The sequence below is a fragment of the Myxocyprinus asiaticus genome, chromosome 37 (assembly GCF_019703515.2).
Source record: "Myxocyprinus asiaticus isolate MX2 ecotype Aquarium Trade chromosome 37, UBuf_Myxa_2, whole genome shotgun sequence".
In the NCBI taxonomy this organism is placed as follows: Eukaryota; Metazoa; Chordata; class Actinopteri; order Cypriniformes; family Catostomidae; genus Myxocyprinus; species Myxocyprinus asiaticus.
In genome coordinates this window covers 35,143,461-35,169,318 of record NC_059380.1, presented here as the reverse complement: position 1 = coordinate 35,169,318, position 25,858 = coordinate 35,143,461, and the positions used below count along the sequence as shown (strand labels likewise).

The 25,858-nt window shown below is 40.2% G+C and overlaps 1 protein-coding gene across 1 annotated transcript in view; it reads left to right on the top strand.

The window, feature by feature from the left end:
- Nucleotides 1–24,190, top strand: part of bsnb (bassoon (presynaptic cytomatrix protein) b) — a 129,290-nt gene extending 105,100 nt beyond the window's left edge. Inside the window, exons 4-11 of the mRNA XM_051676054.1 lie at nucleotides 99–6,380; nucleotides 12,819–14,862; nucleotides 15,233–16,074; nucleotides 16,213–16,324; nucleotides 16,786–16,911; nucleotides 17,297–17,352; nucleotides 17,758–17,862; nucleotides 22,175–24,190. Of these exons, the coding sequence (XP_051532014.1) occupies nucleotides 99–6,380; nucleotides 12,819–14,862; nucleotides 15,233–16,074; nucleotides 16,213–16,324; nucleotides 16,786–16,911; nucleotides 17,297–17,337 (9,447 nt within the window). The 3' untranslated portion in view covers nucleotides 17,338–17,352; nucleotides 17,758–17,862; nucleotides 22,175–24,190. The remainder of the gene's footprint in view (nucleotides 1–98; nucleotides 6,381–12,818; nucleotides 14,863–15,232; nucleotides 16,075–16,212; nucleotides 16,325–16,785; nucleotides 16,912–17,296; nucleotides 17,353–17,757; nucleotides 17,863–22,174) is intronic.
- Nucleotides 24,191–25,858: the final 1,668 nt, after the last annotated feature.

Here is a 25,858-nt window from a genome sequence, read left to right as displayed (position 1 = left end):
TATTTATGTTTTTTATTTTGGACATCTGTCATTGTAATTAAAATGTTTGTTGATCAAATGAGAAATGACCTAATGCAATATGCTCTCTCTTTTTACAGGATTCCAACAAGTCTAGCACGCAGAGCCTGAGTGATACAGGCTACTCCTCAGATGGGATATCCAGCTCCCAGAGTGAGATTACTGGATTGATCCAAGAGGACTCTATGAAGCTAAATGAGAGGGGAATCTCAGACCAACGCAGCCCTCCAAGTCCATCTGAGCTCACAAAATTGGAAAGTTCAATGCGTCCTTTGCTGGAGTCACATACAGGCACTGACCAAGGCCAGCATCGTGATGGAAAGGACACCGCAGAACAGCAGAGACCTCAATCTCTCACTATATTAAATGATCAGGAATTTGAATCAGATGAGGAAGCATCAGATGATCTCAGCTGTAAATTAAGACATGACTATGTGGAAGACAGCAGTGAAAGTGGCCTTTCTCCATTACCAACCAGACAGAAGTCACAGAAAGACATAACAGATGAGGAGTTCATGAGGAGACAGATTCTGGAGATGAGTGCAGATGAGGAAGATATGGCAGAGGTTGAGGGCCACATAAAGACAAAAAGGAGCCATAAACACAGTGGAGATCTTGGAAAAGAGAGACGTCGCCTCACACAGCAATCTAGCAGTTTTGAGGAAGACACTAAAAGCACTGATAGCTCATACAAGTCAGGTGAAGCAGATGACATGATGGCCTCCCAAGGTGGTCTGAGACGATTTAAAACTATTGAGCTAAATAATACAAATAGCTACAATCGTGATATGGAACTCAGCACAGATCATGACCTCAGGGAGCCTGAGCTTGAGATGGAAAGCCTCACTGGGTCACCAGAAGAAAGGTCGAGGGGGGAATACTCTTCAACCCTCCCAGCAACCACACCGAGTTATACTTCTGGTACTTCTCCCACCTCTGTGTCATCAATGGAAGATGACAGTGATAGCAGTCCCAGCAGAAGACAAAGGCTTGAGGAGGCTAAGCAGCAAAGGAAAGCAAGGCATAGATCCCATGGCCCACTATTGCCCACAATTGAGGACTCCTCAGAGGAAGATGAATTACGAGAAGAGGAAGAACTCCTGCGAGAGCAAGAGAAGATGAGAGACCTGGAGCAGCAAAGGATTCGCAGCACAGCCAGAAAAACTAAACGGGACAAAGAGGAACTGAGGGCTCAGAGACGCAGAGAGAGGTCAAAGACACCACCTAGTAACCTCTCACCTATTGAAGATGCATCCCCAACAGAAGAGCTCAGACAAGCAGCTGAAATGGAAGAGCTCCACAGATCATCCTGCTCAGAATACTCTCCCTCCATGGATTCAGAGGCAGAAGGTTTTGAAATGGGTTCAAAGCTTTACAAGTCAGGCAGTGAATACAATCTTCCTACATTTATGTCTTTGTACTCACCAACAGAGAAAACATCTGTTGTCTCACACTCAGCAGCAGATAAATCATTAAAAAGTGCTGAAGAGGTTTATGAAGAAATGATGCGGAAGGCGGAGTTGATGCAAAAGCAGCAGCAATGGACACAAGGAAGACAAGGACAACAGGAAAGAGTCCTTCAGCCAGACAGTAAACATCATTTAGATTCTGGAACAGCGTCTTTGAGTCCAGGTACAAGTCCTACCCAGATCTCAGCTCCAGTCACATTCTCTGGAAATGATCCTGCAGGAAGAGAGGCACAAAGGCTGCATGTTACACAGAGTCATTCACAACAAAGTCAAGTTAGAATTAGCGCCCAAACCTCTAAGGTAGGCCATCCTACTGGTACCCCACAGTCTCAGGTTAGGCAGCCTTCTCCTACACAATCTCAAGGAAGACCTGGTGTTCAGGGTACAGCACAGGGTCAAGTGCTTGATCCTGGGGGATCCTCCTTAACATCAAAAATGTTCTCATATTTTAAAGGCTCAAGTCCTTCCACATCCCCTTCTACTTCACCCACACAAAGTCCCACTCGTACCCCTGCACCTTCCTCCACAGTGGCAACCGTTCCAACCACTCATATCCCTCATAGAGCTGGAGCTCCACGCCTTGCAAGACAGCAGTCCTCCCAAGATTCCCCAGTCATGGTGATTACATTGGGATCAGCAACCAGCAGTCAACCCACCAAACCAGTGACTGTGAATTCCTCCACCTCACCTTTATCCTCACCAACAAAAGACAGCCAACAGAAAATTTATCATACTACAACAAAGTCGCCCACATCTCCACAGAAATATCCAGCCCACCCAGCACCTCAACATAGGGCACAGATATCAGAGCGAGTTAATGTAGCTGTAAGCACTGCCATCTCTTCTGGTTCCACATGCAGTGGATCTCTTCCTGTGGGAAACATATCTTTGTGTCGAATCTCCACAGTCCCTGGTACCTCAAGCATTGTGGAGCAGGGCACAATTGCCCCTGGTAGTAATATAGTGGATCTTAGAGCACCAATGAAGCCTGCCCCAATCATCATGACAGACCAGGGTATGGACCTAACATCTCTGGCTTCTGACACACGAAGGTACTCATTTGATGGAGAAATACCCCCAAATCGCCATACTGCTGTACAACCTCTTATCATGAACCTAAATGCACAGGCACAACCTCAGGTGACAACAACTACACCTACAACAGTCAGTGTGACTGTAGCAGCATCAATGTTCATATCACAGCCAAAGCATCCAGTTGTGTATGGAGATCCATTGCAAAATAGAGTTGACTTTGGTCAAGGAGTTGGATCTGCAATTTGTCTTACCCAGACCAGGGCACTGATCACAGATCCATCTATTCCAAAAATAGATGCATGTCTGGAAAATCTAGGCATCCAGCAGCAGCAACTTCAGAAGCAGCAACAGAAGCTTCAGCAACAACAAGAGCTCCTTGAGCAACAGCTCCAGCAGCACCAGCAAAATGCTTCTTTCGCTAGGTTCAACTTGGCTAATCAAGTCCAACCAATATTGCTGAAAAAGGACATGGTGGTAAGCCAGATCACAGGTGGAGTTACACAAACAGTGGTCAGTTCCATTCCTAAGATTTCTCCACTACCTCCACCACCATCATCATGCTCTGCATCTTCCACCCCTACACTTGGTCATGACATATATGGCGGGGTGGCTTTGGAGCTAAAGAACAAACCTGCTGTAATGAATCTTTCCACAGGGAAGCCCCAAGTAATGATGGTGCAGTTGGATGAGAATAATGCTCAGGGAGGAACAGTGACTCAGCTTGTTAAAGGAGAGGATCCTCCCCCACCAGTAGAGGTCCTAGATCTCACAGGGCAGATTAAACCAGATAATCAGTTAGCTTGTTGTGATGTTGTCTACAAGTTGCCATTTGCTGGTAGTTGTTCAGGTCCTTTTGCTCAGAGAAGTAAGACAACACCCTCAGAGGCTAATTTATCTGTAGAGCCATCTCAAGCTCCTGGGCAGCAAAGCCAACCTGGAAAAGATGGCTTTCAAACAGCAAATATACAAGGGGCAGCAGAAGAACACAAAGCTTTTACCTTGCCTCCTTCAGGACGACTTCCACCATCAATGTCAGACAACAATCTAGCAAGTTCAGGTCTACAATATTATCAAAGGACTGATGCTGGGGACCTAGCAGTGGATTTAAGCACCGTAAATCAGGCCTATGAAGCAGGATATCTGGGAATGAGCACCCAGTATGGATCTTACACAGATCTACGGCATCAAGGAGGTGATTCAGCTCAGCCATTACCTTTACGAAGATATGGTTCCATGTCCAATATCAATGCAGAGTATGGCTATCCTTCTCGTGACCTTGGTGGTTTTCAAGAATCCAACCTTGCACAGTACAGTGCCACTACAGCCAGAGAGATTAGCAGAATGTGTGCTGCTCTTAACTCCTTGGAGCAGTTTGGTAGTCGTTACACCAGTAATCCAGATCTTCTGCAGTACAGCGCTGGGAGAGGAGGCCCTGCAGCTAGACTGAACTTTCAACAAGGCCTAGCATCTATTAGAGCCAACCTATTGTATGGTCCCGATGGCAGACCCACAGTACACAGTCAAACACTAACAAATCTGATTAATGCTAGACAAGCTAACCTAAGGTCTTTATATCCCCCTGCTGTAAGGACAGCTGATGGCATGATATACTCTACTATTAATACCCCAATAGCCTCTACCCTACCAATCACCACCCAGCCTGCCCCTGTCCTCAATCCTATGTTAAGAGGTGTATATGGACCTTACCCTTCAAGCAATGTAACTGCTGTACCTCTGGCTAGTCTCACCAGGTTGCCTCAAGTCACCCCAAGAATGCCTCTTACTGCCCAAGGACCTTACAGATATCCTCCTCCAAATCGTTTTTCAGCAACAGCTCAAGATACTTCCTTGGGAAGTGTGACACCAACTAGTACCACCCAGGATGTTCCAGTTTATCTGGGGAAGCCTACAACAGCTACCAGTGTGTCAACAACTGCATCAACAAAAACTGGTCAACCTTTTTCCAAATTAGGTATGCAAAGTGTACAACCAGCTCAGACAAGTGCAGTGCCAGTCCAGTCAGGTGTAAATGAACAGGCTACCTTCACTCATATTTCAGTAGAGGGTACTACAGCACAATTCCAAATGCAAACACAGTCCCAAACTCAACCACAGTCATTGGTCAAAAGTCAGGAACAATCTCAAGCTCAATGCCAGCCTCAGACACAGCCTAAAAAATTAACAGTGCCACAAAAACAGGCCCAGACATTTACCAGAGTCTTTCCAGATACGGCTGCCAGTACAACTATTACCACTTCTGCTAATATTGAGAAGGAAAAAGAGGAGGAACGACTGCACTTACAACAGGAGCAACTCTTGCAGCTAGATCGAGAACGTGTTGAGTTGGAGAAACTGCGTCAGTTGCGTCTTCAGGAGGAGTTGGAAAGGGACCGCTTAGAGCTGCAGAGGCACAGAGAGAAAGAACATCTGCTCATGCAGCGGGAGATTCAAGAATTACAGAACATCAAACAGCAGGTTCTTCAGCAGCAACAGGCTGAAAGAGAAACCCAGTTGGTTATGCAAAGGGAGCAGCTTGCACAGCAGAGGATGCAGCTAGACCACATTCAGTCCCTTCAACAACAGCTCCAGCAGCAGCTTGAAGAACAGAAAAGGCAGAAAACAGCAGCCATTGAGGCAGCTGCGGTAGCCGCAGCAGCAGAGGCGGCGGCTGCTTCAGCAGCTGCTGCAGCAGCAGCTACGACAGTTCAAGGTGCCATTCAAGGTGTTATGGTTGGTGGAGCTACACCTCAAACTATCTCATTTATCTATGATCAAAGTGGTAGAATTATTTCACGAGAGGGCCAGAGTGTGCAGATCTTGCCTTGTGCCGATGGGCAGGTGGTCCAGGCGGTGGTGTCTAGTAGGCCTTTGCCCAGCTCTTCCTCAGAGATGTCCCTCAATAATAGCAAAGATCATGGAGATGGCCGGATTATGAAGAAACAAAACTCTATGCCCCGTTTGAGAAATGTGTCAGAGGATGAGTCGGTCAAGAGAATTGCAGATTGCAGTGTCCAAACTGATGATGAAGACACAGAGGACAAACTCATATCTCGTCGCCGTAGAACCAGACGTATAGCTGACTGCAGTGTTCAGACAGATGAAGAGGACCAGGGTGAATGGGACAGTCAACCAATACGCCGCAGGCGGTCAAGATACTCCAAACACTCTGAATCTAGTGCAGAGACCAAGAGTGAAACATCAAAAGTATCTAGCATTGCCATTCAGACCACCAATGACTCCTCATGTCAGACTGAGTCAGACCAGTTAGGCAGAATATCTCCAGCCATACACATTACCATGGCTGAAACATCAAAGGTAGAACTACTTCACTACATATCTGCTCCAGAAAGAACCCATAAGGGAGAGAGTTTGGCCTGTCAAACTGATCCAGAGGCCCAATCCCAAGGAGTGGTTGCTCCACAGTTGAGTGTTCCCACTACTGTTAGCCCCTATTCCACTAGCTTGCAATTAGTTGGTGTCACTTCAGCCAAGTTTGAAAGAAGAAAGCCGGACCCACTAGATATTGCAAACCAGCAGCAAGCTCAGCAACAGAATGAATCTCTATCCCGTCAGCCACCCAAATCTCCACAAGTGCTGTACTCTCCAGTGTCTCCATTGTCCCCCCATCGTATGTTGGAGACTACCTTTGCCTCCAGTGAGAAACTTAACAAGGCTCATGTAACTCCCCAACAAAAAGCCTTCACTGTAGAGTCACCGCAGAGACATCAGACTATTCCAAGGCCCATAAAGAGTGTTCAGCGTTCCATGTCAGATCCCAAACCTCTCAGCCCAACATCAGAGGACCCAGCCAAGTCCAAATTCTTCCAATACCAAAACCAAGCCAGCCCAGGAAGCCAGGTATTAAACCAGTTCATTGTTTTTTTAGAAAGTTCTTTACAAAAGATTTTTTGTTCCAAGTTACAGATACAGTTACAGTAACTAGAGCTTGTACATACTAGTGTCAGATAGTTTAGTGCAACACATTCAATACCAATTCTCTAGTTTTTACGCACATTTAAAGACACGGTCTATCTGGCATTAGTATGCATTTTTTAAAGAGATATATCACCCAAAAATGAAAATTCTGCCATTCTTTACTCACCCTCATGTTTTTCTAAACCTGAATGACTTTATTCTGTGGAACACAGTAGGGGATCTTAGTCACCATTCACTTTCCTTTTTTTCTCCATACAATGAAAATTCAAATGAAGTGAATGGTGACTGAAGCTGGTTCAACTTAACATCTTCTTTTATTGTTCTATTTAAGAAAGAAAGTAATGTGGTTTTAAAACCAAATGAGAGTAAATAAATGATGAAAATATTTTCATTTTGGGGTGAATTAACCCTTTAGCATTAATTTTCACTTCTCAGAAGCTGTTGTCTTTGACCATTATGTACCCTGATATTTTCACCTGCACACACACACACACACACACACAAACATGTTGGTGTGGCTATCCTTATGAGGACTCTCCATAGACATAATGATTTTTATACTGTACGAACTATAGATTCTATTCCCTAACCCTACCCCTAAACCTAACCCTCACAAAAAAACTTTCTGCATTAAAAACAAAACAAAAACAAAAACATAGTTTAGTATGTTTTTTTAAGCAATTTAAATTATGGGGACACTATAAATGTCCTCATAAACCACATTTATAGCATAATACCCTTGTAATTACCAGTTTGTAACCTAAAAAAATGTCCTCATAAACCACCCAAACCCGCACACACACACACACACACACACACACACACACACACACACACACACACACACAAACACACACACACACACACACACACACAAACTGCTATATCTGGCAAAGTCTTAGAAATGCTAGAGGGTGGCACAAAATGTAGGCATACTGGGTCAGCCCTGCTGTCTTCCGGCTTGTCAGCAGCTGGTCAGAGAAGTCTGAGTCTTTCATTCTCAGTGTGATTCCTGTCTAAGGAATGACCAGCTTGTCGGGAAACTATCAAATGCATTCAGAGACCTGCATACAAGCTAAAATGAAACTATTTTTATTTGTTTTCAACTAAATTTCGTAATGGATTCTCCATAACTCTACAATAGGTATGCAGAAGTCCAGTTTCTATGTACAATTATATTTGTTGTATATTTCATGTAATCTATTAACACAAATACTTTGTGAAATAACTAATTCTCTTTTTAGAACAAAAATATTCAGTGCAATGAGTCATTACAGTTATGTATGATTGCTACTTAGCAAACTAACCCCAATTTACTTTTAATGGCAGTACATTTATAATTGTTAAACTGAAATCAACTATGCTTAGGTGTATTGTAATGTATGAATATTCTTTCAAACCTCAAGGCTTAAAGGGATTGTGCCCCTCATAAATTGGGGGTCATCTTATAAAACATGCTAATTATGTCACAATTTAATAGTAAATGCACATTGTTCTTAACAGGGCAAACGAACACTTTCTACACAACTACTGTAACTTTTGCTCATTGTTATTCTAATAATATAGTTTGTAATGTAAAGATTTGCATTAAATTATAAAAGAGTTTAAAACTCTTCACTGTGGTGTGAAGAAGCACTAGTGAATCCCACTGTATAATTGTTAGAAAACATTTAGTTTTTTCAGAATTAAAAATGCTGAATCAACAAAAATGGAGTACACACATAAATATACAGTACACATATCAGTGGGACCTTTTACAGTGTGTTGGTCAAGTGGTCTTTTGATCTCAAGTTGTACAGAATATTGATCTACAGTATGTTGATGTCGCTTTGGATGCGTGTGATTCCGGATTTAAAACCGGTTCTAAGAAACAGGTGATCAGTTGATTGCATATTACGAAATTCCTAGGAAACAGATATTGGACCACAGCGTGACATCTGTATGCAGGGGCACGTAATCTCATGTTGCTTTTGTATATACTGCCTCTACCAATGTCCGCAACTGATTAGAGCGAAGCATAATTAAGAAATATTTTTGTACAATTCCACTCACTAAATAGAGATGAAAAGTGTCAAATGGATCAAACAAGAAATGTATTGGAGAACACAAACAAGCATTTTTTGTTTGTTTTTGGAATCAAAGGTGCCGGAATGCCGTTCCGGACCATACCAGCCCAATTTAACCCCTGAGTGCATCCAAAAATGAAAATTATGGAATAATTTACTCACCCTCATAGTGTTCCAAACTCTTATGACTGTCTTTCTTCTGTGGAACACAAAAGGAGATGTTAGGTAGAATGTTAGCCTCAGTCACCATTTACTTTCACTGCATCTTTCTTCCACAATGAAAATGAATGGGGATTGAGGCTGTCAGTACCTAGCATTCTTCATAACATCTCCTTTTGTGTTCCATGGAAGAAAGAAAGTCACAAGGTTAAAAACATCATGAGTGTGAGTAAATGATGAATTCTCATTTTTGGGTGAGCAAACCCTAACAGGTGGCTGCCTTCCAACAATCTTTTTGTGGCCCACATGATGTTGTCATCATATCAAATTATTAGGATACATTTTGAGTTGTCCATTTTCATGAGCATTCACAGTAATTCTCAGTATCGCTGAATTGCTGTATAGTTACAGTTGCAATCGAAATTATTCAACCCCCCCAAGACAGTAAGGATTTACAAAGGTAAGCTTTTCTGATGACCCAGAATTTTAATCTATATCAGTTGAGTGACACATTCAAAGTCATAGTGTGAATAAATAACCTAATATTTGTAAATAGCAGGATTTATTTTAAATACAGCCATGTCATAATTATTCAACCTCTATTGCATGTACCTGTTTCTTAAATATGTAAGGCTACACAAGAAATTGTTTTAAAACAAAATTAAGTCATCAATCTGCAATGGCACTTATTTAAGTTTTAAAATTTAAGTTTAGCGTTGTAATAAAAATGAATTTCTATGCAAAAAATGCAATTAAAAATAAGCTGTCTCAAAAGCTAATAGATGAGATTATTTTATTACACAAAAAAGGTCATGGCAAAAGTACATTTCCAAGGCACTTCAATTTCCAATAGACAAAGTTGGCAGCGCCATTCATACATTTTTTAAATATGGTACAAAAGCAATCTTCTTGGGCTGTGGAAGAAAGCAAAACTTCACCAAGGGAAATGTTGACTTGAATATTCAAGAAGTCATAGGAAAGAAGTAGGAAAGACCTGTGGAGTCCTGGAAGAAGGTTTTATAGACGTATGACACTAAACTGAAAATGAGTTTTAGACCCATGGGTCAGCAGTATGTCTGGAGTAAGATGACAAGGTGCTGACAAGAACGACACCATCCCCACAGTCAAGCATGGAGGTGGGTCAGTCCTGTTATGGGGGTGTTTTGCGGCTGCAGGAAACGGCTATCCTGACTATGTGACTGACACCATGGATTCTTTCAGGTATCAGTCCATTTTGGCAAGAAAAATGTGATGCCTTCAGTGTGTAAATTGAAGTTCAGTAATCACTGGACTTTCCAGCAAGACAATAACACCAAGGATACATCCAAGTTGTCCAAAATCTGGTTCAGGGATAAGTCGTGGAATGTCCTTAAATGGCCCTTTCAGTCCATCATTAAAATCCCATTGCAAACCTTTGTTGGGATTTCAAGGAAGCAGTGGCAGCACAGACACCAAAGAATGTCAGTGAGCTAGAAGCTTTTGCTCATGAGAAATGTGTAAAAATTCTAATAGAGAGGTGTCCGAAGCCTGAGAACACTTACCTGAAACATTTATTTTCTGTTATTAAGGATAAATGATGGTCCACAAATGATTGACGTTGGGGGTTGAATAATTTTGACATGACATTTGTGGAGAGAATTAGTTATTTTTTATTTTAAAATTTGGGTAAACTGAACTCTTTGTTCTCAAAATCACTCAAATGTGTATTAAAAACTTATTTTGGCTGTTTACTGAGGTTTTAGTTGATGTGTTTTAATTCACATCACCAGAATGTACTGCTGGTCAGGGGAGTTGAATAATTTTGATTGCAACTGTATAGAGGTAAAGAAATTGCAAAGGGATGTAAAGAATGAATTGAACATAAAGACGTGAATATAAATCTATTGGGTACTTTATGTTACATGAGTGCTGCATCTGTCTGCACGTGTGTTGATAGAAACAGTTTGTGCGTGCTCACTCAAACATGCGTGCTCTAAGTCTCTCTTCCACAACTGCTCATCCCTGCAACAGCACAAGTCCACTTGTGTTGGGTGACAAACCCATTTGAAAAGTTCAACAGAGATACAGTATATGCCCATCGCAAACAGTAATAACAGTTAAAAAAAGTGTGTGTGTGTGTGTGTATGTGTGTTTATACAAGGTAGCCAATGTGTCATAATGACCTTTGACAGTGACAACAGAACTGATAATATCTACTTTATATGGCAGCAAATGTTGGCTTATTCTCAAAATGTAATTTTTTGCTATTTCTAGTTTGGTCTTAGGTCAGTTAGGATCACTACTTTATTTTAAGAATGTGAAATGTCAGAATAATAGTAGAGAGAATGATTTATTTCAGATTTTATTACTTTCATCACATTCCCAGTGGGTAAGAAGTTTACATACACTTTGTTAGTATTTAGTAGCATTGCCTTTAAATTGTTTAACTTGGGTCAAATGTTTTGGGTAACCTTCCACAAGCTTCTCACAATAAGTTTTTTGGCCCTTTCCTCCAGACAGAACTGGTGTAACTGAGTCAGGTTTGTAGGTCTCCTTGCCCACACGCTTTTTCAGTTCTGCCCACAAATTTTATATCGGATTGAGGTGAGGGACTTGTGATGGCCACTCCAATACCTTGACTTTGTTGTCCTTAAGCCATTTTGCCACAATATTGTCCATTTGGAAGACCCATTTGCTACTGAGCTTTAACTTCATGGCTGTTGTCTTGAGATGTTGCTTCAATATATCCACATAATTTTCTTTCCTCTTGATGCCATCTGTTTTGCGAAGTGCACCAGTCCCTCCTGCAGCAAAGCACCCCCACAACATGATGCTGCCACCCCCATGTCTTATGGTTGGGATGGTGTTCTTCAGCTTGCAAGCCTCACCCTTTTTCCTCCAAACATAACGATGGTCATTACAGCCAAAAAGTTCCATTTTTGTTTCATCAGACCAGAGGAAATTTCTGCAAAAAGTAAGATCATTGTCCCTATGTGCACTTGCAAGCTGTAGTCTGGCTTTTTTATGGTGGATTTGGAGCATTGGCTTCTTCCTTGCTGAGCAGCCTTTCAGGTTATGTCGATATAGGACTCATTTTACTGTGGATATAGATACTTGTCTACCTGTTTCCTCCAGCATCTTCACAAGGTCCTTTGCTGTTGTTCTGGGATTGATTTGCACTTTTCGCACCAAACTACGGTCATTTCTAGGAGACAGAATGCATCTCCTTCCTGAGCGGTATGATGGCTGCGTGGTCCCATGGTGTTACTTGTGTACTATTGTTTGTACAGATGAACGTGTAACCTTCAGGCATTTGGAAATTGCTCCCAAGGATTATCCAGACTTGTGGAGGTCCACAATTTTTGTTTCTGAGGTCTTGGATGATTTCTTTTGTATTTCCCATGATGTCAAGCAAAGAGGCACTGAGTATGAAGGTAGCCCTTAAAATACATCCACAGGTACACCTCCAGTTGACTCCAATTAGCCAATTAGCCTATCAGAAGCTAATTGGCTAATTGCCTAAAGGCTTGACATCATTATTTGGAATTTTCCAAGCTGCTTAAAGGAACAGTTAACTTAGTGTATGTAAACTTCTGACCCACTGGAATTGTGATATAGTCAAATAAAGGTAAACTATCTGTCTGTAAACAATTGTTGGAAAAATTACTCGTTTCATGCACAAAGTAGATGTCCTAAATGACTTGCCAAAACTATAGTTTGCTAAAATGAAATCTGTGGAGTGGTTAAAAATGAGTTTTTATATATTTTTTTTTTATTAATTAAATAAATGTATACAACAATAATAATAAAAACACCAGCCCTCGAGGCAACAAGGATCTTGCTTTGCGAGCCCCAGGCTTTCCAAAGATAAATATTGTAATATTGTTGTAAATCTGTTGTAGTGCCTGTAATCATTTATTGCAAAATGCATAAAGCAAGTGTCAATGTAAATCATTGTTAATTTTTCTACATTCCTCTTACACATTTGGGAGCATGCAGTTTACTTACAGTACTTTTCAGTTGGAGAAGATTATATATTGTTAGTAATACAATAACTTCACATTTCTACATATACGGGACAAAGCTGTAGTCTCAATTGTTTCTGGTTGCATTTATACAGTCATATTAATGAATCTCTAACATCTCTGCTCTCCAGATGTCAGCCTTGCAACAACAGAACGCAATGATGAGAAAGGTGAAGAGAACTCTCCCCAGCCCCCCTCCAGATGAGACTCCTGTACCGATTGTAACTCCAGCAATGCCCCATATATACAGCTCACCTGGATCATCCCAGAGGGTTTTGCCACGTCCTGCACAGGGTGCCATGAAGGCAGGCTTGCTGAGTGAACTGAAAGCTGTGGAACAAGAGTCCACCAAATTACGTAAACAGCAGGCAGAGTTGGAGGAGGAGGAGAAGGAGATTGATGCCAAGTTACGTTGCTTGGAACTGGGCATAACCCATCGCAAGGAAACCAGGGTTAAAGAGAGAGAGAGGCAAGAGTTGGTGTACTTGCGATGCATGGGGGATGCCCGTGACTACATGTCAGACAGTGAGCTGAATAATTTGCGACTAGGTGGGGTTGCATTAGGCACCTATGAAGAGAATGGACTATTGTCACGCCCTGGGACAGCTCCTCTCAATCAGTTTACATCTGATTTAAATGCATCTCAGTACCCTCCTTCCTCCACATACGTTCCATATAAATATCCACAGACCCAGCCCACACCCACACAACCACCCACTGTACCCTATCAGCAGATTGGGTTTCAACCATCACAGTACCCAACCTCCTCACAACCCCAGCCTGGAACCTTCCAGCCTCATCCTCCTCAACCCTCATCTTACCAAAACCAGGGGCCATACCAGACTCATAGCTACAGTCAGTCTCCTTATGAGTCTGATCTTGGTTTGCAGCAGCACAGTCATCAGGGTTACCAACCACCCACTGCACCTTTACCAGGCCAAAGCCTACCTTATCCTGGCCAGAGCATGTCCTTCCAGTCCCAAGCTGACATGCTTTCTGTCCACCAAAGGCCAAGGCAAACCTCACTTGCTGATCTTGAACAGAAGCTACCCACAAACTATGAAGTGATCAGTAATCCTTCCATTCCGATAGCAACATCAGCACAAGAAACTGGATTCAGCTGTCCCTATTCCTCACCACTGAACAATGCTTATTGTCAGTATCGCCCCCCTGACCAACCTATGAATGAACGAATCCCAAGTCCATCATCAGGGTATGTAACAGATGGTGTATATGCCACAAATCTAGAGCAGAATATCCCCAGAAATTATGTAATGATTGATGATATCAGTGAACTGACAAAGGAAAACATGGGGTCCTCTGACATGTCACGAGTAGGTTATGGAAGCGAGAATGGCCCACGTGGACCAACCTATGGAGATGGGTCAGAGAATGTATATGGAAGAACTACAAGCACCTATCAGGGCACAGTTGACAGCCATGGACATCCAAATACAGCTGTGAGTGGTGGGTCTGGTTATTACTATGATGACTATAAGCATCCTTCTCGCAGCAGTGGGGGAATGGGCAGCCAGAAGCACTCCTCCAAAAATTTGGCTCCTGCTGTTTCGTCCAAGCGTAGCAAGCATAGGAAGCAAGGCATGGAGCAAAAGATCTCCAAGTTCTCCCCAATTGAAGAAGCTAGAGATGTAGAGTCTGATCTAGCCTCCTACACCATGACAACATCAACAGGTGGTAGCTGCACAGTGGTGACCAGGACAGGCATGAAGAAGAGCTATGATCAGCAGAAGTACTATGGGTCAAAAGAGGCACTGGAAGAGGATGATCGTCTATATGGCTCTGGACGATCAAGGTCCACAGGTTATGGAATGGATAAGATTTCCTCCAGAGACTCAGGTGGCTACCGAAGTAAGTCTTATGAGAGGGACGCCATGGAGCGTTCCCAGAGGGGCAACCATGGTCGTAGTACACGTCCTTCCATGCGTACACAAAACTCAGAGGAAGAGAGCCCTCTCAGTCCCGTCGGAAAGCCCATGGGTATTGGTCGTGGCTCTGTGCCAGATCCTCATGATGTACGAAATCAATATGGCTCCAGCCATTCCTTACCAGATGTTCAGGACCACCATATGAGGGATATGCCTAAGAGTCATGTATATAAGCCGGATGACCCTTACCTTGCAGATGACATGCACTGTGCTGTTTCAGACAGTGAAGGTAACTGGTGCTGAATTACAAACTGCCTGTTAAAATGCATTTGGCAATCAAAAGCCTGCATGCCAATGACCTTGCCTTGAAGGCAGAGGGAAAGAAAAGTTTGGACTACTTTATGTGAATGCTATAATCAATGCATGACTTTTTGCATGGACTGCACGTGTGTTCTGTTATCTGTTTGAGATTATGTGATTCAAGTGTCTGTACATGTCTGTTGTTCGTTGGCATCCTTTTCTTTCTCTTCTCTGGGTGTTTTCTTTCGGATTTGGGCATCCCGCTCCTTGCATGGCTTCAGTATGTTCAGATCTTGTTCTTTGCTACTGGCATTTGCAACAGCATAAAATATTGACTTTTTGCTTCATCTCCCAAAAAGCCTATCATTTGGGTCAGGAGGAGACGGACTGGTTTGAAAAACCACGTGAAGCTCGATCAGATCGCTCTAGACACCATGGAAGTGGAGGTCATTCATCCTCTAGCCGGAGGAGCAATGGTAAGCACACATACCATGATTATGATGAGCCCCCTGAGGAAGACCTCTGGCCTCAAGACGAATATGGTCATCAGCAGCATTCTTCATCCACCTCATCTCGAGAACACCGTCCACATGGTAGCAGCTCAGGAAGACACTCCTCTTCCCGACATTCCTCAGATGATCCCAGGCCGTCGCGTTCTACACGGTCACATCCAAAAGATACTTCCGCTCGTGTAGAGAGCCGCGCTGGCTCGTCAACCTCACAGAAAAGATCCTCTGATCCACGATCTGCTGGCCACCGAGACTCAGGAGACTACTCCCGTGATCCATCAGGCCACCATCATGGCTCCAGTGGACAACGGGGGCAGAGGCAACCGGGTTCATCCAGGAGGCAGGAGCCCTCTTCAGGTTCCAGGCAGCAACAGGGTCTAGGAGAGCAGCACACATCATCACAGCAAGGACAGCAGCAGCGACAACAACCGTCTGGCAAGCCGACAGTGTCTCAGCCACCTGAGGGAGGTCAGCAAGGTCCACAATTGGGGCAAACAACCCGAACACAGCAGCAACAACCACAGCAACCTGGGCAACAGCCAGCGGCCATGATGGGAGCGACTCAGCCCACCACCACAGCTGCTAGCACAGGAGCAGGTCCGACTCAGCAGCAAACTAAGCCAGGTCAGGCTCCAGCACAGGCAAGACAACATCCAGGAGGACCTCCCAATGCCCAGCCAGCTGCAACTATGGTGAGTTTTCATTAATCTCTTATTGCAATGATATTGGCATTTAAGTTGTTCTTTAACTTGTTCTTTGAAGCGTTACTTTTAGAGCATGAGAAATAGTTTAAAATGTATTTTAATATTTTTCATTAATTGGCTGTATAGGCAAAACCTGACACAGCTGCACCTGCTCCCGCACCAACTCCTGTAGTTGCTATTGGGTCAAAAGCTGCACCGCAGCCTGCAAAAACAACACAGATTCCTGCCACAGGAATCGGTAAGTGGAACTAACTCTGCTAACATAGAGCACCTGATTTAGGTTTTCTGCAACACTGAAAACAATTTTAGTTAACTTCATGTTTTACTGTTTTGGGTAATTAAATAACTGACAAATAAATATTTACTGTACTCATTGAACTTAATTTCCATTCTTATGTCTGGGATTAACAATCTAAGGACAAGGTTATGTGCCTCTATATCCTTTTTTGCTTACAAATGTGTGGGCAAAATTATTAATTATAATAGTAATTATTAATGTTCTTAAATGAATAATCAGTCATCCATTTATCTTAACCTTACTTGAATCTTTAGGCAGTTTCAAATTAATTCATACCTAAAATTTTAGTCCTATGTAAAAGACTGAAAAGACATCAATCTTACAGTATATAGTTTGAATGAAAAGGATGTAGGACAGTTTTGTAGCACATCAGTTCATCTCTGGGAACTTTCTCTCTCCAGGGTCAAAAGCAGCACTCCGGCCAGGGGGGATAGGCAGTGCTGCACAGCAGCCCACCGAAGGGGAGAATGTTCTCACAAAGATCCTGCAGGGAGGAGCAGCAGAACAAGCTGGAAAATTAGGAGATGGTATGGAACTGTAAAACATAAGCAAGTAAAAGTTTGGCAACAGAGATAAAAAAAAAAAAAAAACAGATGTTATAGAGGGTATGTGACGTATCTTGGCTCAGGATAGTTATTAATTGCTATTTAGCAGATGCTTCTCTTCCAGAACAGCTTTATGTGCAGTAATTTCAGGCATAGTCCCAAGGCTACCCCTGGGTTAAGTACAAAAATGGTGGAGGGCTGAGCAGGACTATCATTTTAGTAATTCTTACTGAGTTAATCTTTCGTAGTATGAATCTACAGCCTTCCTGTTTGGAGGTCAGATTTTTTAGGTTATTGCTGCCTCTAACCAACATTATTTTACATTGTCTTTAAACCTCCATCTTTCACTTTCCAATGTTTCATACAGCTGTATCTGCTCTCGGGAAGAAGTTTACTTCATTTTGGTGATCTGCTGACACTAAGGTAAGAAACCAATGGGTGCATTACCCTGCCGAAAAGACAAGCTTTGACCAGCATGAATTACTATGCTGGTCCAAGCTGGTTTTGCTAATTAGTGCCAGCTTGGTGCTGGCATATCTGGGGGACCAGCAGAACCATGCTGTTCACCACCAAAACTTGGCTGATAGTTGACCAGAATGGTCTTTTTGGAGAAGCTAGTAAGAAAAAAGTCTGGTGGGGTAGCTTGTAAATGATGGATATATGTTTAACTGTTTACTGTAAAAAAATAAAAAATAAAAATAAAATAATAATAATAATATATATACATATATATACATATATATACATATATATATATATATATATATATATATATATATACACACACACAATTAATTTAGCTGTTTTATGTGTTTAATTGTTATTCAGGTGTTAGTTGGGGGTGACTTGGAGGGTTCGAACTGGAAAAACCTACAAATCTGTTTCTGCCTTTTAACATCTTTAGCTGAGGGCGGGATAAACCTGAGGACACTGGTGAGTATTTGATTTTGCAATTCTCTTTATTTTAGAACTCCACACAAGTTGAAAAACCCCAAGACAGCTATTTAAGTCTTTCTAATATTGTTACATTTTGTTTGCTATTAGCAGAAAGGATCAAAGAGCTTTGCAACTGTATAATCTGTGCATAGTCTTTGTGGGAGACAAACCAGTATAATTGATGCCTCAATTAGATTCTTGCATATATAATACATATTGTGGTATTAAGAGTGGATTGATGACTCATTGGATACTGTGGGTAGGCAATTCTCATGCAATTTGAGAAGAATTTTAGGGAGCAGATGGAGCAGACTGCCTATGTCAGCATTCAAGACCCCTGACAAAATGGCTTTTACAAATGTGTGTGAAATTAGCACTAACTAGATTTATACCAATACATGATTTAATATAGCTGTTCCTGCAAGGGTGTGAAAAAGAACCTTCTGAATAAAAACAACTGGTCTTAGTTGGTCTCCCAGTCTGGTCAGGCTGGTTTTAGAGGGGTTTTGGTCACTTTTCATCTGGTCAGGCTGGAAGGACCAGCTGGCCGATCTACTAAACCAGTTGAGCACCAACTTGACAAGACAAGGAAACCAGCTAGACCTGCTGAAGACCAGCTTGGCCAGGCTGGGAGAACAGCTTAAACCAACTATGACATCTTAAAACAGTCAAGACTGGAAAACCAGCTTTTTGTTGTTGTTAGCAAGGGAGAAAGCAAACTGTGGCAGCATTTGAGGGAGGGAAATTTTTGCATCTCATCTCAGAGTGAAGTTAGCTCAATTTCCATCAGCTACTAAGACAAGAGTCAGTTAAAATGTTCATCTCCATGCATGCAATGTAGCACTGCAGTAAAAAGCAGTTTACATTACGCCTTAAGGGCACTTGGATTCCCTTCATCTTGTTTTGAAGATGTGTCTGCACTTATAATGTCAGGATTTTAGTTACAAATGGCTCTTGATCTGTACTTGAGGGAAATTCCAATGGAACTGTCCTGAACTGCCTGCTCTTTAGTTATGTCGAAGGTTAGAGTTCAGATTAGCTGACCCTGATCTGAGGCCAGTTGGATCTAACCTTTCACTCTTGAGCATGAGCAAATTGGGTCAGTCAACGTGAGCTATAATTAGCAGGCAGATCAGTGTGCTTGGATTAGCATTAGTATCCGGCCAAAGCTCATTCATCTTTACACCACAAATATTCAGATGAATCACGTTAATAAAGACTCACAAAATAGCATGCGGCACAGTGTAATGCCAAAAAATGAAACAAGAAATGAAAATGAAATAGTAAGGATTAAATAAAAGGGTGGTTTACAGTGATTAGCTTTGTATTGAGCAAACTTACACTGACTAGACTAAAATCTCAAATCTCATTAAAGTTATACAGTATCTTCTGCTGATGATTTCTCTTTGTCTTTGTGAGTATTGGCTTTGTTTGGAATAACATAATTTTTGCAGTATGGATACTGTGCACAGTATGTAAAATTTCTATATGCATGAAATACCTAGATAATCTGCTACATTTGCTGAAATGTCCAGTGTACAACAAAGACGTCAGCAAGTTCTGGTACAGATTCTGTATCTCACTATGTAGTGTGTTTGACCTGACCTTCCATTTCCAGTGTGACGAATGAACTGAAAGTAATTCTATCTAAAATATCTAATTCTTGACTCATTATTTGGTCAAACTGACAAGAATTGAGTCATTTTTTATTTTTATTACAAAAAAATTGATGAAAATGCAAAGTTCATTTATTTTCAAGATGATTACTGGACTCCACTCACTGAATTTAAAGTGCAATGTGATGAGGTCATGTGACAGCAATGTAGGATACTACTGTTTGAAGCATTTATCATTGCACAATATGTACTGTTTCACATACTATCTAAAAAAAATACAAAATAAAAAAACAGGCAATAAAGAGTATACAGTACAGTTTACTGCACAGTATGCAGAAGTGCCCTTACAAAAAATCTAGAGTTCTGGCAAACTAGCCACTAATTTGCCACTCATTATTTTCAAATGCAAATGAGCTTGTGATTCACCACAAATGTTTGCCAGAAGTTTGCAGTTGTTCACTGTTAGTGATAAACCTGCTGCAAACCTTTAGCAACAATGGACAAACTGCTGCAAAGCTCATTTGCATGCGAAAATGATCAGTTGTTAATTTGCTGTAAGGGTATTCCATTCCGAACTAAGCCAAAGAGACCAGGAGATACCTTTTGGTAATTGACTCTATTCACTGAAAGATGGTTCTTTTCTTACAGCCGCCACATTGAGTGATGCGGTTCTCTAATTCATTCTGCTCCTCCTTAAACTGTCTTTAGTATTGTATCATGGTAACTGTTGTGGTCTCTGACTGTCATGTGATGCATGTGTAGATCCAGAGAAAGGATCTGGGATAAAACAGGTTTCTGGGCTCCTAAAACCACAGCTAATCCGATTCAACTCTCGGCTTACCACGCAATCCAAATCCTGTTCCATACATCAGCATGGTTTGCCATTGCAGTCACATTGAAAGGTGTGGGTGTGTCTTTCCAGTCACTGTTCACTAACTAATAGGTAAAACGGTCTTTGTGCATCTCTAAAACATTGAGTAGATTTGTTACCTGACAGTTGCTGCTCTCATGCTGAGTAGTGTATAGTGTATGTGATTTCAGCCATTTTGCACAATGTCGATCCATGCATTATAGTCAAACATTTCCCACATTTTCTACCTGTGATATTTGCTGTTTCTTCAAATTTGTAGTGACCATACAAAATTCTTTTGAAAAACTTTTTCATGTCCATATCTTTCTGGTATTTGTGTATGTTTCACTCATGACTAATAGCTTTTGCTGGTCCAATAAATTCAACCTCTTTTGCCCTCTAGTGTCTGAGAAGGGTAGTTCATTGTGTAATCCTCATAATACAGCATGAGTGAATGTTCCGGGTTCAATACATGTTAAGAATTTGTGCCATAATTTAGATTATTATAGAAAATAATTTTGACTCATTCTTTATTCATCTATTTATTTAAAAAAAAACAAAAAAACAATAATAATAAAAAATCATGTTTACAGTACAGCACTTTACCAATTAAAGTAAACTGGGCCAGCATTTCTGAAGGTTTAAAAGCAGAAATGTGTAGCTCATATTTTTGTTGAAGCGACATAAATTATTAGTAAAGACCTGTTTACTATTTGAGCTGTAAAGTTGTCTAAATTGTCCTTCTGGAGGTGGGACAACTTTTCTAAGTGGATGAACTCCTGTTTATATCCTGGCTAGTTCCTGTGGAGTTTGCTCCATGTAGGCCTAAACAGTCCCTTTCAGATATCCGTGCACGTATCCTGCAAACGTTGCCATGTTTAATTGGCATTACATTGTCATGATGTTGAAAGACTGGGTATAACTTTTCTCACAAAAGGTCAGTAAGTAATTCTATCACACTAGAACACTCTTTTTAACTAAATCTCATAGCCAGAGGCATCATGCACCTATTTTTTCCAGGCACCAACGTCAGCCAATGTCAGCAGTAACACTCACTTTTTTAATTGAACACTTAAACTTGCAGCTGCTTGTCAATAAATGTCTATCAGTACATGTTGCATTTGATTACATTTTATGAGGTGTAGTGTGTGTCGGACATCTTCGGGTTTTACGTCAGCTTTTTTTGCAGTCTTGCTGCCTCTCTTTTGCAGGCATTTACCATACATGGCAAGAGAGATGATCTCAAAATGAGGCAATCCTGTAAATAATGTATTCCATGTTCAGTGTAAGTGATAGCTAATAAAACTAAGAAAATTAACTAAATAAAATGGTTTGTATTTCTCCATGAGTGTTATTTCTCCATCAAATAGTTTAACCACGAATAGAACTCGGAGCGATCGATCAGACAGATTTCTGCCACAGACATTATTTTTACATGCAATAATCATTTAATGTAATTATTGAAAGTACAAATATGTATTTGGAATTTCAAATGATCCATTTGAAATCCTCAAAAATCTAAGGGGGCACGTGCCCCCACAGTCTAAATGGGCATGACGCCTCAGCTTGTAGCTATACTTTTAAAAGAGTGTTTTTTTTCAGTGTTTATTGCCACAGTGTACTTCCAGTGTAAGTGCTTTACTGCAACCAAAGCTGCTTTTTTAAACAAAGGGACAAGTTGAAAATTTCTGTGGTAATTAACACTATGTCACAAAGTTTGCCTAAATACCTGGATATTCGTTTAGTAGCATATATTCACTGAGTGTTTGGCCAATTTTGCCTTTGATTAGGCCGAGGACGGATGAAATATGGTTGTAAATTTCTTTTTTCATCTTTCTTGCAGATGTTTCACCCAACCTTGACGTATCAATGAAAACTTCTATCTATCAGATGACATCTACATAACCAACCAACAATGGAGGCTGAATATCTCTTCCAGAGTCATTCCATAGTTGCTGATGAAGCAATTACAATTCCCCAAAATGCCAAACATCCTGTTCTGTTTGAGGTTTCTCCAGACTATTATATCTTCCCTTAAATGACATATCTGTTCTCAGGAGTCCCTCCCGATTCTCAAAACAGTGTGTAGAGGTAAGACAGCCACAGTTCTTAGATTTTTGCAGTCCTAATAAAGATGTCTACACCCAGACTTTAGGAGACAAAAGCATTGAAGGAGAATGACTACCTTACAAAGGCTTCAAATGAACAATGCCTGTTACTCTCTTTAAAAAAAAAAAAAAAAATTATGCTCGATTTCTAAGATCTTGACATTCCAATAAGGCGATGATTGACCCTTTCTATGAATGTTTTCGTTTCTTCCTTATCCTTTTTGTCATGTGTGTTAATGAATGCAAATGTGTAAACCGTGGACATGGAATGCACGCACATAAAAATATATATATATATGTATGTATACATATATGAGATATATATATGAATCCATATCTAGACATCTTTTATTAGAGTCTCTAAGGGTGAAGCCATGTGCACCTTGTGTAAAAAGCTGGTTCTTCAATGTAAAATTTTGAAATATTTGTCAAGTCCTGAGGTCAGTAATAGCAGAATGTTAGTCGTATCACTGTTTTATCAACCATTAGGCCATTGCTATTCTGTTACAGAATTTCTTTAATTTCTAGTTCTTTTTTATTTTATTATTTATTTATTTGTTTTCATTTTATTCGTTTCATATCAGTTTTGCCTAATTTTCTGTTAAATTAAGAGCCTTACTCATATTTATTTACTCGTATACCTCACATATTTTTTTTTTTTTTTTAAAGTTCCATATCATCCTTACTTGATTTATTTTGCACAATTGTATACTGCTGAATATGTACAGTACATCTCTCGTTAACACTCATGTAAGATATTGATGTGTATTTATGGATTTATATTTCTGGTATCTGTTAAATGTTTGGTATTATTATTATTATTATTATTATTATTATTATTATTATTATTTATACTTCACATGTTTTTCTCATCATTATTGGTAACCTAAAATAGGTATGTTTTGTTTAGTTTTATATATTTTATTGTTTTCCTAAAGCAATAGCATGCTAATCCATACAGAACACAATAATTTTAAAGTGATCCACAGTCATTCGAGTTCCACAATTACAAGTCTGTGACATTTACCTGTGTCCTAAACAGTCAGGTAAACTAAACTCCAACAAATCCTAAGCTAACTACTCCATCACCCTCTCACTCATACCCACAGATTATTATTCCCAAAACCATATTTACCGGTATGCAGATCCACCTAGGAAGAGGGTTTGAACCAATTTCGGATGTTCTATGCAATAATCCATTTTAAAGCATTCCCACTGCGACATCCCTTGCCTATGCGTTACATTAGATTCACATACAAATAGTGACATGATGTATCTTGTATGTATGAAAATATTGAAGTACTAGATTGATTTTTTTATTTTATTTTAGTGGCATGTTTATGAGAGCCCTCATCTTCCCTAGTTTTCAGGGAATCTGTTGCCAAAGGGTTTACTGTGTGGACTGCTGGTCTTGGGACATCCACCATCTCTGTTGTTTGCGGCATGAATTTGCTCAGCATCTCTTTGGCTCCTTGTAGTGCTGTCATTCTTGTCTGCGATGTGGTCGGGTGTTCAGTCGGGCACACAGCTTATGCACTCGTTATTCCGTCTCCAAACACAGGAAATGCATAAGATCCATGTTTGGTTCAGGAATTCATGTGATCTGTTATAGGGCATCCATATTGAACTCAGACTGGGTATTATAACAATAGTAGAAAACAGAGCTGTGTTGGTGAGATCTTAAAACACAGCTAAATCTGAACAGGTACAATTGCAAAAGTAAGTCTCATATGTTGTTACACAGTAAAAAAAAGAAAACATAAAAAAAGAAAATATATATATATATATATATATATATATATATATATATATATATATATATATATATATATATATTAATCAGTATTTTTGTCTTGTTTTCATGTAAAATTCTCTAAACATCCTTCAAGTAAGATACATTTAATTGAGAAGCAATATGGAAGATAATAAGACTTGTTTTCAGAGAATATAACTTAATTATTAAGTGAGATATTTTTCATCTTTAAAGTATAAACCTCATTAAATTGTGTTGGATTTATGCCTAAAACAAGAAAATAAACTAGAACTTTCAATTTAAAGGAGCACTCAGTAATGTTTTCCTCATTAAAAAAGTTTTACTTCGAAAGCAATCTGTTGCAATTTTGAAACATACGTATTTAATCATGATGACTTATATGAGATGAAGACTCTAGTCATATCAATAACCTTATAAAAGCTGTTTTATTCTACAAGGAGAGGGTCCCCTCATGGGGGCTGCCATGTTAGAATCACATGACCAGCTGAATACCTCTCGCTTAATCTCAGTAACCGCCCTGTTATTTGATATTTTCACTTGTGTATTAAAGTAATCATGGCTGTGACTGTGAATAGTGATTTTCTATAATGGCATATTTAACTGAAAACTATTGCATTTGACTGATGCTTCATCCACACCCATAGGTATCAGTGTAAGTCCAAGATGACATGAACAAAAACTTACCGAGTGGACCTTTAACATGTTCATTTAGTGCAAATAATTATATAAAAATAACATGTGAACAAAATGTGCAATTAATCATGCCTCCTGAACCGTATGCAAATTCCGTAATGAAAGTACAAATATACATTGTTCATTTTTCTTACCCCATTGGCAAAAAAATTTTTTTTAAGCATAAACCTTACTAAATTGTGTTTGATTCATACTCAAAAAAAAGAAACTACATTTAATTCAAGGTATAGTCTCTGAAAACAAGTCTTAATATCTATACAGTTTTGCTTCTCAAGTAAATTAATCTTGTTTTAAGGATATTTAGAAATTTAGAAGCAAGACAAAGAAAATGGTTTAGGAAATTTATCTTTGCAGTGTACAGACCCAAACAGTACTTTGGAAAATGTTCAAGCAAACTTGCCATAAACCTGCAAGTGTTTATGTAGCATGAATTCACCTCCCAGCCATTCATATGAAAATCAGGGCATGCACTTTGAAAGCACAAATTGTTCATCACCATTTCTGTTAGGTGTGACCTCTCTCGTTTGAATGCGTCACAAGGTACATTGGGTAGAGGCGAATATTTTCCTTTTTTAGGCAATCAGAAGTCTATACGGAAGGATAATAACTCTTCTTACATCACTGTTACCATGGAGATATACAATAACAAGTGCATGAGCCAAAGTTGCCACCACAAATGCTGGCCACAGTGATAGATAAAATACGCAAACATGGACATATCCACACAAACAAGCATGAGCACGCGCAAAGTTACACGTACATACACAGAGTAACTGTCGCTGTAAATACTGACTTTGGTTATTTTGTACAGTGTTTAAATATCATGAGTAAAATGATGGCCGTCTTGTGCAACTTCACGCCGGCCTTGCTGCCAACCTTTTGTGCTTTTGTGTATAAAAGAATAATGATGATTATTGTTATTATTAGGAGAAAAGGAAATCATTGTATATGT